The sequence below is a fragment of the Calliopsis andreniformis genome, chromosome 5, assembly GCF_051401765.1.
Source record: "Calliopsis andreniformis isolate RMS-2024a chromosome 5, iyCalAndr_principal, whole genome shotgun sequence".
In the NCBI taxonomy this organism is placed as follows: domain Eukaryota; kingdom Metazoa; phylum Arthropoda; class Insecta; order Hymenoptera; family Andrenidae; genus Calliopsis; species Calliopsis andreniformis.
In genome coordinates this window covers 23,956,738-23,969,279 of record NC_135066.1, presented here as the reverse complement: position 1 = coordinate 23,969,279, position 12,542 = coordinate 23,956,738, and the positions used below count along the sequence as shown (strand labels likewise).

Genomic DNA, 12,542 nt, shown 5'->3' with positions numbered 1-12,542 from the left:
TAAGATTCTGCTTGAAGGAGAACTAATGCTCGATCTTGCCTCCCAGTCTATACCGCGTACTAAACTCGAACTGGAGTAGAAATGAGTCCGCTACACCGAATTTCTTTCGGTCTAACCTTTTATATTCAAAAATCTATGGGAAGACTGGTAGGGACTTGGCTGCATCGCAGAGTTCGAGAAAAGTTCGATGATATTAGTTTCAGAGAATTCTATTAATTGGGTGCATCGGAATTGGGTCCTATCAGCCCGTGCATGGTGACTTCCAGGCAAAGTCAAAGGTCTCGGAAGGAGCTTTGAATCCAGCCCTTTCATAGTTACTTCATAGTTACTAATTCATTTTTGCCATGTGAAGTTGCAAAAAAGTGCCATTCTGCATTAATACCAAAATCTTCGAAATGAAAGCTAGGATATAAGAGATTATATTTATGTTTTCAAGAATAAGACGAAGATTGAGTTACCAATATTTATTGATTGCATTGAACCTTGCAAATGCTCGGAGATAATGTAGAGTAATGTTGGGTGAAGTCGCCTTGATTCCAAATAATAACGCACGTTCGTCCGCTGGAGTCGAGTAGGCTCCTAGCGACGACGCGCCCGCCACAGCAGTGCGACTCGACGCAGCGTCAACTTTCGGCAATTTTCACAGGGCCAATTTTAAAATGTCCATCTTTTTGAAAGTTTGTCCATCAAGGGGAAGGATCAAACTATATTCTCCTTTTTTTTTCAGATTTTTAAAATCGCGCATCATCTTAAAAACCTGCATTTGTTTAAAATAATTGCAAAAAAGATGATCAAAAAACAAGTTTTTTTAAATGAAATAATTTTTTTTACAAACTTCAATGTTTTCTCTATAAGCACCGTAAAGCTCATCTCCATCCGCTTACTAGTTCAATAGCTATAATTTTTTTAAAAAAAGGTAGCACTTAACTTCAAACAGCTGTAAAATCGACAATTTTCAAAATTTTGAAAAATACTTTAGGGCACGTTTAAATGTCGTTAAAGACTACAACATATTCAAATTTGAGCAAATTACAAGAACTTGCTCCGAAACGTGCCCGATTTCGCGTGGAATGACCCGTACAAAAGCCAAGGTGCAGATAAAATTGTAATTTTGCTAGCATACAAAGCAATAATCAGATCTAAATTAGATTACGCATGTGTAGTATACAATTCAGCTAAATCCGTCATCCTAAAAAAACTTGACCCAATCCACAACACTAGCCTAAGAATGGCAGTGGGAGCCTTCCATACCACCTCAATTGGCAGTATTCTAATCGAAGCCAGAGAACCATCCTTAGCACATAGAAGAAAATATTTATCCCTAAAATATGCAACAAAAGCTCTTAGTTCAACAAATCCTATTATTTCCTCCGACGTACACCTCAAATTCTACAGCTCATATGCACTAAGAGACCATATTAACACCTTTTACCAAAGAATAAATAAATATAGTAACGAAATAAAATACAAGATAACAAATATGGAAAAAAACAGAACCCACAAAGTTCCACCATGGACACTAATTAAACCAAATATTGATACGTCACTCACATCCAACAATAAAAAAGAAGTATCCTCGGAAGCGTGGAGAAGTCTTTTTAAAAAATTAACGCAGAAATATGATCATTTTTCTCAGATCTTCATCGATGGCTCAAAAAATCAATATGGAACAGGAGCTAGTGTTATCACAAACAGCAAACACATTAAACATACACTTGACCCTATAAATAGTAGTAAAACTGCTGAAACCTTTTCGCTTATATTAGCACTTCAACATATACGCAACTCTAACGAAACCAAATTCTTAATCCTTTCCAACTCTCTTGTTACAATTAATAAAACTCAGGACACAAATACCAGCTCTGAAATGAACACATACGTTCAAGAATTATACCACAACCTATCAAGATCTGGAAAAGAAATTGTGATAGCATGGATCCCGTCTCACAAAAATATCTATGGAAATAAAATAGCTGACCTTACTGCAAAATTTGCAACTACAGATAAACCAGAAAATCAACCTATATGTAACACACCAGCTGATGTAAACAAATACATCCAACAATTACTCAAGGAAAGCTGGAACACAGCATGGAAAACCTTTAATATCAGTACTCTTCACAAGACAATACCAAATTTTTACGACTTGAAAACCAACCCAGACTTCAAACGCACCGAGCAAATTATAATTACCAGAATTAGATCTGGACATACAAAGTTAACACATGTACACCTACTTGAAAACAAATCTCCTCCTATATGCGATATTTGCAACACAAGGTTAACAATAAACCATATAATCACAGAATGTCCCCACTACAACGAAGAACGAAGAAAACACGGTCTAAGTGACAACATAAACAATATTCATACATCACTACCCTTTCAACGAAGCATACTCAACTTCTGCAATGACATCAAGATATCCAATAGATTATAAACAGATTATTTACTGACAATTGATATAGTCGCTAATAACCTTGTAGTTGATGCGACTCTAAATACTATATAAAAAAAAAAAAAAAAAAAAATAAACAAGAGAATAAACTATCATTATAAAGGACAGAATATCGATTTCAAGAGTTAGTTCAATTGTATTATGTATGTATATACATATAGTACTATGTATGTATAGCTTCGAATAACAGTTCCCCTGTGAAAGCTTCGCGTTGCAGTGTTTCAGTATAATAATTTTGATCCAGATCTTCTTCTAGTTTTCAACAATTCCTAGCAAATTCTATCAGTCAGTGCTGCTGTCGCTCGGTCTCGGTAGCATTTTGAAGCAAATAAATTACCGTAATGATTTTTTAACGATCCGGCGTTCCATACGCGACAGTATGTCCGCTTTCAAAAGCCAACAAAATAAAGAAAACTTTACTTTCAAATATCGAAACACCATTACATTTGAAATGTCCATTACCACTAAAGGATTGTTGATACTTTAAATTTAAATGAAGTAAAAGTAAAAGGGAGGAAGTCCAAGAAATCATATTTTTGTATCATAAATATAATGTAATGTAAAAAATAAATATAATGTAGAAGTACATTACAGTACAAGCGAATTACAATTTTTCAATTTCCAAATTTTCAGATTTCCAAATATGCATTTTAAACAGGAATCTTCAGTTTCTCAAATTTTTAGTTACTAAATTTTCAAATATTTGAAACTTCTACATTTTTTAATTTTTCAAATCTTGTTCTTTATTTATTCTAATTTTTAGAGTTAAATTAATTTCTCGAAATTATAAATTTATACTCTGAGCACCTGCAAGGTTTTTGTACGAAAAATATGCGGATTATACTGATTCGATAAACCAGAAATATATATTTACATGTATTTCGACAAATCAGAAGTTTCGAATATTTTCATTGGCGAATATGTAGATGCAGAATATTCACCCACTCCACTAACCAGGAGTGAGTAAATTACGCAGCGACGAAAAACCTTGAAATCGATATTTAGAGATGACAAACTACCAATGGACTTTGAGAAGTCACTAAAAACATATTTCGATTTAAAATGTACAGTTGGACGAGAAATACATATAGAGTGGAAGTGCCACGTCATATAAACAGATAATAACCACAAATCATGATCCTGCAAAAAGCTGAAGCCCTCATCATCCAATATTCCTGTCATTTCACTTGTTTAGTGCACCAGACATGTTCATTTGACCGTTTGACCAATTTTACGATCTCGCTATATTTCTAGAATACCTGTACTTGTTAGAAGTTGTGTTACTGGACAATTCAAGGAAGCGACTTCATGATTTTGTGTTATAAATCTGAGTGTTAAAAATATCTATTTTTGTAACGTCTGTTAAAATCTTAACAATGGTCGCTTGCTGTTTTAAAAATTAAATTAACGTTTGTTTAACGTCATCTAGTTTCCTCCTAGGGACTACTGACCCCAATATTATATCAACAAAGAAAAGGCCTATCAGTAATTAATTTTGCATATAAAATTCTTTCTACTTGTCATAGATCACAGTTCCACATTATTATCTACCCTAAGCATTCTACTTTCGTTCGGCTTCGAACATAGAAAACTTTTCCAGCATATTTCCACGCGATTAAGTTCAGGCAAGGAAGAATACAAAAGAATAGCAAAACATCGATCGCAGAGCGGTGCAAAAGAGACATTTTCACGAGCATTACAGACGAGACCGAAGTCTGACGTAATTTCTGAAAATGGGGGCCGTTGAGGGGTTCGCTCCGCGTCGCGACGCCACGCCGGGGCGAAGAAAGCGAGAAAACGGGGATGGAGAAATACTGTGTGCACGTTGAACTGAGACAAGGACCTTCCCTGCATGAATAGCTTTGGATATGCGTATCCTATAACGCACGCACGTCGCGCAGTTGCGTGGTAGAAACGGTCCCGAGGGTCACTAGAGAATTGGATGAACAGAAGATGCGAGACGGATGTGGGAAACGTGTTACGGAAATAGAACGGAGGAAAGTATGCATGAAATATAGGAGTGTAGGAGGAGCGGAGAGTTCCATTATGTCTGTGGAAACGATTAATTAAAACTGAACTTGAGAGTAACTCAAGGCCAGACAGGTTTTACAATTAAAGTATAGGTGCCAAAACTGCTTTCAAATCTGAATTCAACTCTAAATTAGTTACACTCAAGATAATACATAAAAATATTGTTCATCAATTCCAATTTAAAGTACGTGGAACAGATTCTGTTTCGACCATCTACCCTGTTAAATACTTAATATTGTCTGATTTAACTAACAATTTCACCTCGTTTGTAATAGTTACGAATACTGTTAATTCCCTTTCACGTACAACTTACCTCGGCAAATTGTATTCTAAAGGGTCCTTAAAGGCTCAAACGAGAATACCAGCGCAACAAGAATCGCAATCCATGGCGTTAAATTTGATGAGGGCTGATTCGAGTAATCAGAACATATCTACAGCGTGAAATCCAGTTTAAAAGCAAGTCGGCAGACAACAAGCTCGTAAGCTTGCTAGCAACGTAACGAAGAAGCCCGTTGGCACTCTTGCACCTGGCTGGGAAACGCTGAAAGTCCCTCATTATCTAAGCTCGCTTCGAATTCACTTTCCGTGCATTAAAATTTTCCAGCGTCTTAAGCTTCCCTTACATCTTGGCTCTGCTTGCTTTCAGCTAAAGGCGTTCTACGTGGACCTACTAGTTCCCCTGGAGACGAATCTGGAGAAAGACACCAAGGTCGTCCAGGTAAGTGGTTCCCGGAATCCCCCCCATCAACCATCCTCATCTCCCTTGAATAATGCAATAATGCTTATCTTAGAGCGAACAGAAGAAGTTCCTGCAGCAGCACAAGACCAGGTCCGAAACGTATAGCAAAGCGGCTGCGACAATGAAAAAGCAGAGAAAAAAGTCGAGGGGCGCCAGCAAGAGTGGACTTGCCATGGACAAAGAGTTGAAGAATATGCAGATCCTCGAGGAAGAAAAGTCTAAGCTAGACGCTTTTTGTGAGCAGAGCTTGAAGAATGTAGGTATATGCAGAGCGAGAAACAGAGTTGTCGAGGTTAAGAAATTGCGTAAAAATAACTTCATGATTAGTCTAAGTCTAAGATCTAAGGTTCTACATTTTGTAAACAAAAATATTCCCAATTTTGTCCTAAGAATGGCATGTTTTGGTAGTCATGGAGCACCATAGTCCAACAGAAGTCCTTATACAATTTCAATCCGATAGTTCATTATTCAAATACAATTGATCTCAGTTGCCACTTTTAAAAATTGTTGCTTATTGTTTTTCCCGTATTCTGTATATTTATTCTAAAATAATTCTAAAGTACACTTAAAAGTATTGCATTAACTGTATCAGCTTTAATTGATTGAATTAGTACGTATAAAATTGAAATATAGACAAATTCTAACAATAAAATTTGAACTCTATTTCAATACCTACTGTGCCTAAATAAATAATATCTTATTATTGATTTTTTAACGCCAACTACTATTATTCCTATTTACGATTGTTGAAATTTGTGGATTACAAATCTTATTCAAAAAATTAATTAGGGGTAAGGGAAATAACTATGCATCACTACAACATCACTAGAGTTGAATCTTCTTTATCCCTTTTTCCAGGCGATGACACAAGAACGAAGGAGGTATGGCTTTGTACTGGAGCGACAATGCTCGTTGGCGAAACATTATGCAAGTTTTCATGAGGTTGCTTTAGCTGCTCTCCATCCATCGGTTGATAAATGGCGTGAGGTAGCTGCTACCAGGGAATATTTGCCCCAAACTGTAGAAGACATGTTCGCTTCTAGACTTAGAGTAAGTGATATCACGACTCTTCTTCGTCTTCTTTAAAATTTATGTACAATTCTTGTTATGAATGATGCCAATGAGATCAACCTTTGAAGGTACATCAGTGAAATTATGTTCGAGGCTGTGGGTAATGAAGGATGATGGTATTAATAATAACTTTCGATAGATACATAGCAATATTCATTATTCTGTGTTGGAATACGGTCTTTACACATGTACAACTATAATAATAATACTAAAGATACTACAATTTTTTTACGATGTGTTTCATAATGGATACTTCGCTACAAAGGGTGGGATAAAAATGATTTCAGACTTCAAAACAAGTAAAATATCTAAAATAACCAAATAACCAAACAAATAATTGTAATTAAGCTTTCGCTAAACAGTTCAAAAAAATCATATTCGCACGGTAAAATCTAAAAACATTCCTAGAAAGCACTTCTGAAAAAGTTCAAATGAATTCAATATTCAATATTGGTATCGCAACGCTCAGAAACCAATATTATAGTTAATATCATCAATATAGAGTTAAGCTTATTTTTGAAGAGCTTTAGACTATTTTCCCTTATATTTTTTCTTTTTTGTAGCAAGTCTCATTTTGGCCAGAAGATGAAGAGAATGGCGGATCAGAGCTAACAATGAGTTCACAATTGAGGAAAACAAGAAGTATGGATAGCTCTTGCTTGGAACTTCGACCTGGACCACCATCTGGAAATGTATCGAACACCACTTATCAAGGTCTTTCGTCGCATCCACCAACTGCTTTATCCAGAGCAAGATCAGAAGCCAATCTTCATGCATCAACGTTATCCCTGGATCCAGGTAAGCCCTATCGTTTCACAAAATAGTTTATGAAATCTTATTACATAGTATTATATCGTTTTACTATGCTTCGTAACATTTTTTCTTAATTTTTGCCTTAAATGCCTAATAATAACAAGTAGTTTATCATTAAATGTATTATGTTACAACCACAAATATATATTCCACACATGTTAAAGGCACAGATATAGAATGAAGAATAGACGTAAAAAATAGAGTGCAAAATACAGAAATTTAAAATAAAAAGTTTTTTATTTTTGAAAGCGCTGAACTATAAATAATGAACAGTATAAACGAAATATTCTCTTATGTTGTTATTAATGTTAAATATTCATTAGAATGGATATTCTGTTATAACGGAATTTATCATTGCGATGGACGTATCGCAAGTTATGGAGGATTGCATAGCACAGCAACGAAATATAATAAAGTCTGTCAATATGCAAGAGAAAAAACGGACTCTATAGAGATCAAATTTTTCACTACATTGTGCCATTCTCTGTACAGAGTGCAAGCAAACGCGTCATAGAAAAGTCATTCTTTACAGAATATGTCGAAAATGAAAAATGAAATTGTTTCATACGAAACTTTGTTCCAGAAAATATCAATTTCAACAATTTCTAGAACGATTATGCCATTTTAAAATCCACTACATGTATCTGCACTCGTTACTAATATTAAAATACTTTTACTTCTAGAAATTAGACTATTTTTCATATCGGATCGAATTTTTGATTCCCATGTATTGAAATGGAATTTTGTAAAATTTGTTCAGAAAATAATTCACAATTTATCACGAATTTTTAACAAGAAAAGGTAGACTTTCAACCACAGCGTAGCTGTGAGAAACAAAACACTATAGCCGTTTTTATTGTAGTCAAACTCAACCGAGGAATACGTTTTAAGAGAGTCGATATCAGAGCATCTAATAAATGAGTGCAACACGACTCGGCGGAGAAGTACTCGCAAAACAATTGGAGAGTATCAAGAGAGTTTATTGTATCGAATATCAAATTTCACTTGTCGTCTGTTTCACCTAGCTTCTAGAATTTTGTAATTTTCTTGTTATCATCAAACGAACAAATAGCATTGGTTAAGATCTCTATCAATTTTTGCAATAACCATGTGGAATTGTGATATTTTAGGAAACGATATTAAACCATTAAGTACGTAGGTGTATTAAAAAGACTATTTGGAATAAGAAATGAATATAAGGTGCACTCGGTTGTCTGCATGTATTTTTTAAAAGATACACATACATACATACATACACATTTCATTTGTTCTTTAGCAAACTTAAAATTCTTTATAATTCTTTATAAATCCACAGTGCACTGTGGATTTAATCCTCATTGGTTCAGATTATTTTTGCTTTGAAATCAATCGTTTATGCAAAATTTTATAATACAAAATAGTCTTTGAATAATATCGAAATAAATAGATTAGGATACTTGTCTCTACAGGATTTAAACAAAATATCTGTACATTGATTTTGAATACTTGTTATTAAGTTTGTTAAAAGCTGTTGGAATTAAAAAGATGTATCGTTTTACCGAAGAAAATGAAAAGGTGCGGTTTTCCTTCTAACAGTCATTTCAAATATCTTTTTGTACATCAAATATTTGCCAGTAGACTTAAAAAAAGAGTTGAATTTGATATTCACACCGGTTTCAAAGAAAATAACTTTTAATATCTCGCGTAACTCATCCTGTGCAATGTGTGTATTTACATACTTTACGAGAAAGTAAAAACCATAAGTGTACAAACTCTATAACACGAGTTTATTAATTTCTTTTCACAAACAAGTTTTGTTTTGTTTGTAGTGCTCGTAGCAAAGACACACCTAACATTTCACGTGGTTCAATAAACTTGGTTTATTTTCCTGAACAGACATTTAAATGATACGAAGCTGCGGCACAAAAGTTTTCTAAAGCCACACTCTTGCATGTATGCCAAGTGCATAAATTCGTTGGTAATAGTGCGAGAGTAAAGTAGGTAGATTGAGTAAAATAAAGGAGAGGGGAGAACAAAACCCTGGAAAGTTCGCAAAAATATTCAAATAAGTGTACCATTTCGAATGGCGCGGTTTTTGGCCAGTAGCCATTCTTCTGGCAGAGTGAGTACGTGCGGTAAAACGACAGGAATCTGCAGCAGGTGCAACGAACTCATAAACGAGTGTAACCAAGTAAACGGAGATACGGTAATTTGGAGCGCAGTAGAGAAAGCGCAACAATTCAGGTGGAACTACTTGTGCATTCTAAATCGTATTGAAGTTCCACAGAATAATTATCTGAAGTTTCTCCTTTTTTCAGAGGAATAACAAGTAATTTTGAGAATATAAATTTATTCTTATAATAAATACACTTGGAACAAGAAAAAAGTTATACTGAAAAAATGAACACATTCACAGTCCACCAAAAGGTTCTTAATTAACCTGTATATTTAAAAATACAAATTTCAAAATTCTGTTTTGAAAAATTAAAAATTAGGAATAATAAAAGTATTGTGAGAAATCATAAGTCATACGATTGTGAACGTAGTAGACACGAATTACAGGCTACTGCATCATTGTATAGAGCACTGAGTTATATTCATGAATTATTTTGAACTATTTTCTCAATATTAATATCAATTACCTTCAGTTATAAGTGAAATTGGACATGTTCGAACTTTATTAAGAACTATACATATATCATAAATTAATTCAAACTAATGATCGACAGTTCATTTGCAAATTTATACATGTGTATTTATGTCTATTAGCTTAAAGGAGACGAAGTATCGTTAGTATACAAGAGAAAGAGAAGAAAAACAGTTTAGAGAGTATGGTAGGCAATTAATTACATTAAGTTCGTACTATGTTACACAAGCTGTAAAAAGTTCTGAAGTGCCTTATTAAAAGAGTAAATGGATTCCATAAAAAATTTAATGATTTTTTATGTCAGGAAACGTTAAATTTCAGTTCTATAGGACAGAATAAGAAGTCTGCAGTACCGTAAAATATAGAGAGATCAAAATTTATTTCTTCTAATAGTTGAGAACAACGTATATAGTGTTACAGTTATCGTATTGATCAATTTAAAGATAAAGAGACAAAAAATAATTGGTTGGATTTTCGCTAGATTCAATTAGATGGGTCGAATTAATTTGTTTTTTCACATTTTCGCAGAGATTCCGGAAACACCTCCGAGGCCAAGATCCATGGCGCCTCCTGCATTGCGCAATAGTGGCAGCGGGGGTGGGGTTGGCACAGGGGTAAATTCTGGTGCTTGGGGGGACGCACCCCTCGCGAGAGCTCTCTTCGCTTATTTGAGCTCCGGGGAAAATCAGCTGAGTTTCCTCGAGGGTGATCTCATCGCATTGATGGGTGAGTGCTGAGTTGCTGAGTATCTGAACCTCCGTTTGTTAACCCATTGAGTTAGCTATATTTGTTTAACTGCATCCTTCCTATCGAACTATCGAGCTATGTTTGAGGATTCCTTCACGTAATAAAGTTTATTAGTATTAGCATCTGTTTAATGTAAAAATCCTCTAATTTAAAGTTGATTGAATGAAGATAGAGGTGCTTTCCAGTTACGGTACACTGTGGTACACTATGCTGTACTGTGTCAAGTATTTGTTGGAACGCAGTTTAGTTCCTTAGGATAATACCAGAATGCATTATACTCCTCTGAATCTATACACGAATATTTAGCGTATCTAATTAAGTTATTATCTTAATCTTTCAAGAAATGACCAAATTTTCAACTATTTATGATATAATCAAGAAAATAAATTATGTAAACTAAAAGCTAAATTTTATTGAAAACATTTCTGTTTTGTAAACGTTAACAGTCTTTTAATTTAGATGCTATTGAAATTATAAAAAACGAAACGTAAACTTATATTTCACTTAATAGAATAACTAATATAATGAATTCATCACGCCCTTAGTACAAAGTGCGAAGGTTTACCACGACCGCTTTTTGCGTATGAAGAATGGAATCATGGTTACTAAACCAAAATTTTGTATTGTTGGTAGCAAACATGCATTGCACGCCATACAGTATTTTCTTGATAAATATGAAACTCTCGCATCCGGAGAGTCACATTTGTCGTGTAGTTACTACATTATTTATAATTTGTTGAAGGTAGAAAGAGACAATTAGTCGACGAAAGAGAGAATCTGAGAGTCGAGATAGTTCGGCGAAGATTAAAAATCGCGTGTCGATAAGACAATACTAATGCATAAGCACACATTTTTTATTTGTGGTTCTTTTTCTACGCAATTTTTGTATCATATTTTTGACATTTGTCTAATTAAAATGATATCAAACACGATATAATTTGGATTACATCTAGTTCCGTTATACGCGTAATTCTAGGAAACCATACGTTTCAGGTACGCCTTTTCCATTCCATAACCAGATGTAAAGTGATATACGTGGGGAATAATGCGTTTGTATAATGCAACAGAGCCGTTAAGGGGATATTCCTTTATGATTTTAAATTTATGATTTTAAACAACCTTTTCCTTTGCAAAAATGTTCTCTGAAGCTTTGTTAACAAGTTATTAATGAAAAACGTTGACCAATCAAAGGGCGCCTATAGCGGACGGACGATCGTCCAGTGACAGGGCACAAGCTACGCGTAGCGTTTACTACTTGCTGTGCTCGAGTCTTATACAAGAAATGCAAGATCTCTACACATTATTGCCCAACTTCTCTTAAACTATTAGATGGAAAATTATGAAAAAACTCAGGGACACTTTAGCTATCGCGACACATATTTTGAAATTTTTTCAGATTTTTAAATTAATTATCCACGTTGTAAAAAATAAAAACCGAGGAAAAAGAATTTAAAAATGCCGATATAGTATTATAGCAGAACCGGATTTGTGATCACATTAATTTAGTACGTAAATATCACTAATACCATTGTGTAATATTTGTTTCACATTTTTTAACTTGATACGCCATAGTAAAAAATAAAAAGCAATGTTTTTGTAGTTCCTACTAATTGTACATTATTTTACTGTGTATCAAAACATTAAAAATTGTGCAAAAATGCTTATTTCATAAGGAATATACGAAAATTGGACGTATTAGTTGCAATAATCGGCAAAAAGTACGGAAACATCAGTTTTTATTTGTTTAATTATGACGGCAAAGCAAAAAATGTTGAAATAAAATGAAGTTAATAATATGATTCCCTCATTCGATTGTACCCTTTATTGAATGGTGAATAAGTAGACATGCAATTACTATCGATAAAACTCACCCATTCGGAAAGGAATTCACCTGCTGCTTGAGAACTTGCTCCACTGGGTCACTGTGCCGATCTCGGACGTTGAGGCGTGATACACAGGTAGCGTACAGCACAGAGTCTGCTGATCGCAGGTATACAACACTATAGAAAGCTATCTTGCATTTATAACAGTTCACGGTCACTAACATTGATTACTTC

General features: G+C 34.3%; 1 protein-coding gene across 1 annotated transcript in view; it reads left to right on the top strand.

Annotated features, from left to right (window-relative positions):
- The window catches only part of Irsp53 (Insulin receptor substrate 53 kDa), a 370,121-nt gene that overhangs the window by 344,240 nt on the left and 13,339 nt on the right, over window positions 1-12,542 (top strand). The window contains exons 6-10 of the mRNA XM_076377827.1: window positions 5,136-5,207; window positions 5,281-5,484; window positions 6,087-6,278; window positions 6,863-7,097; window positions 10,267-10,464. Of these exons, the coding sequence (XP_076233942.1) occupies window positions 5,136-5,207; window positions 5,281-5,484; window positions 6,087-6,278; window positions 6,863-7,097; window positions 10,267-10,464 (901 nt within the window). The remainder of the gene's footprint in view (window positions 1-5,135; window positions 5,208-5,280; window positions 5,485-6,086; window positions 6,279-6,862; window positions 7,098-10,266; window positions 10,465-12,542) is intronic.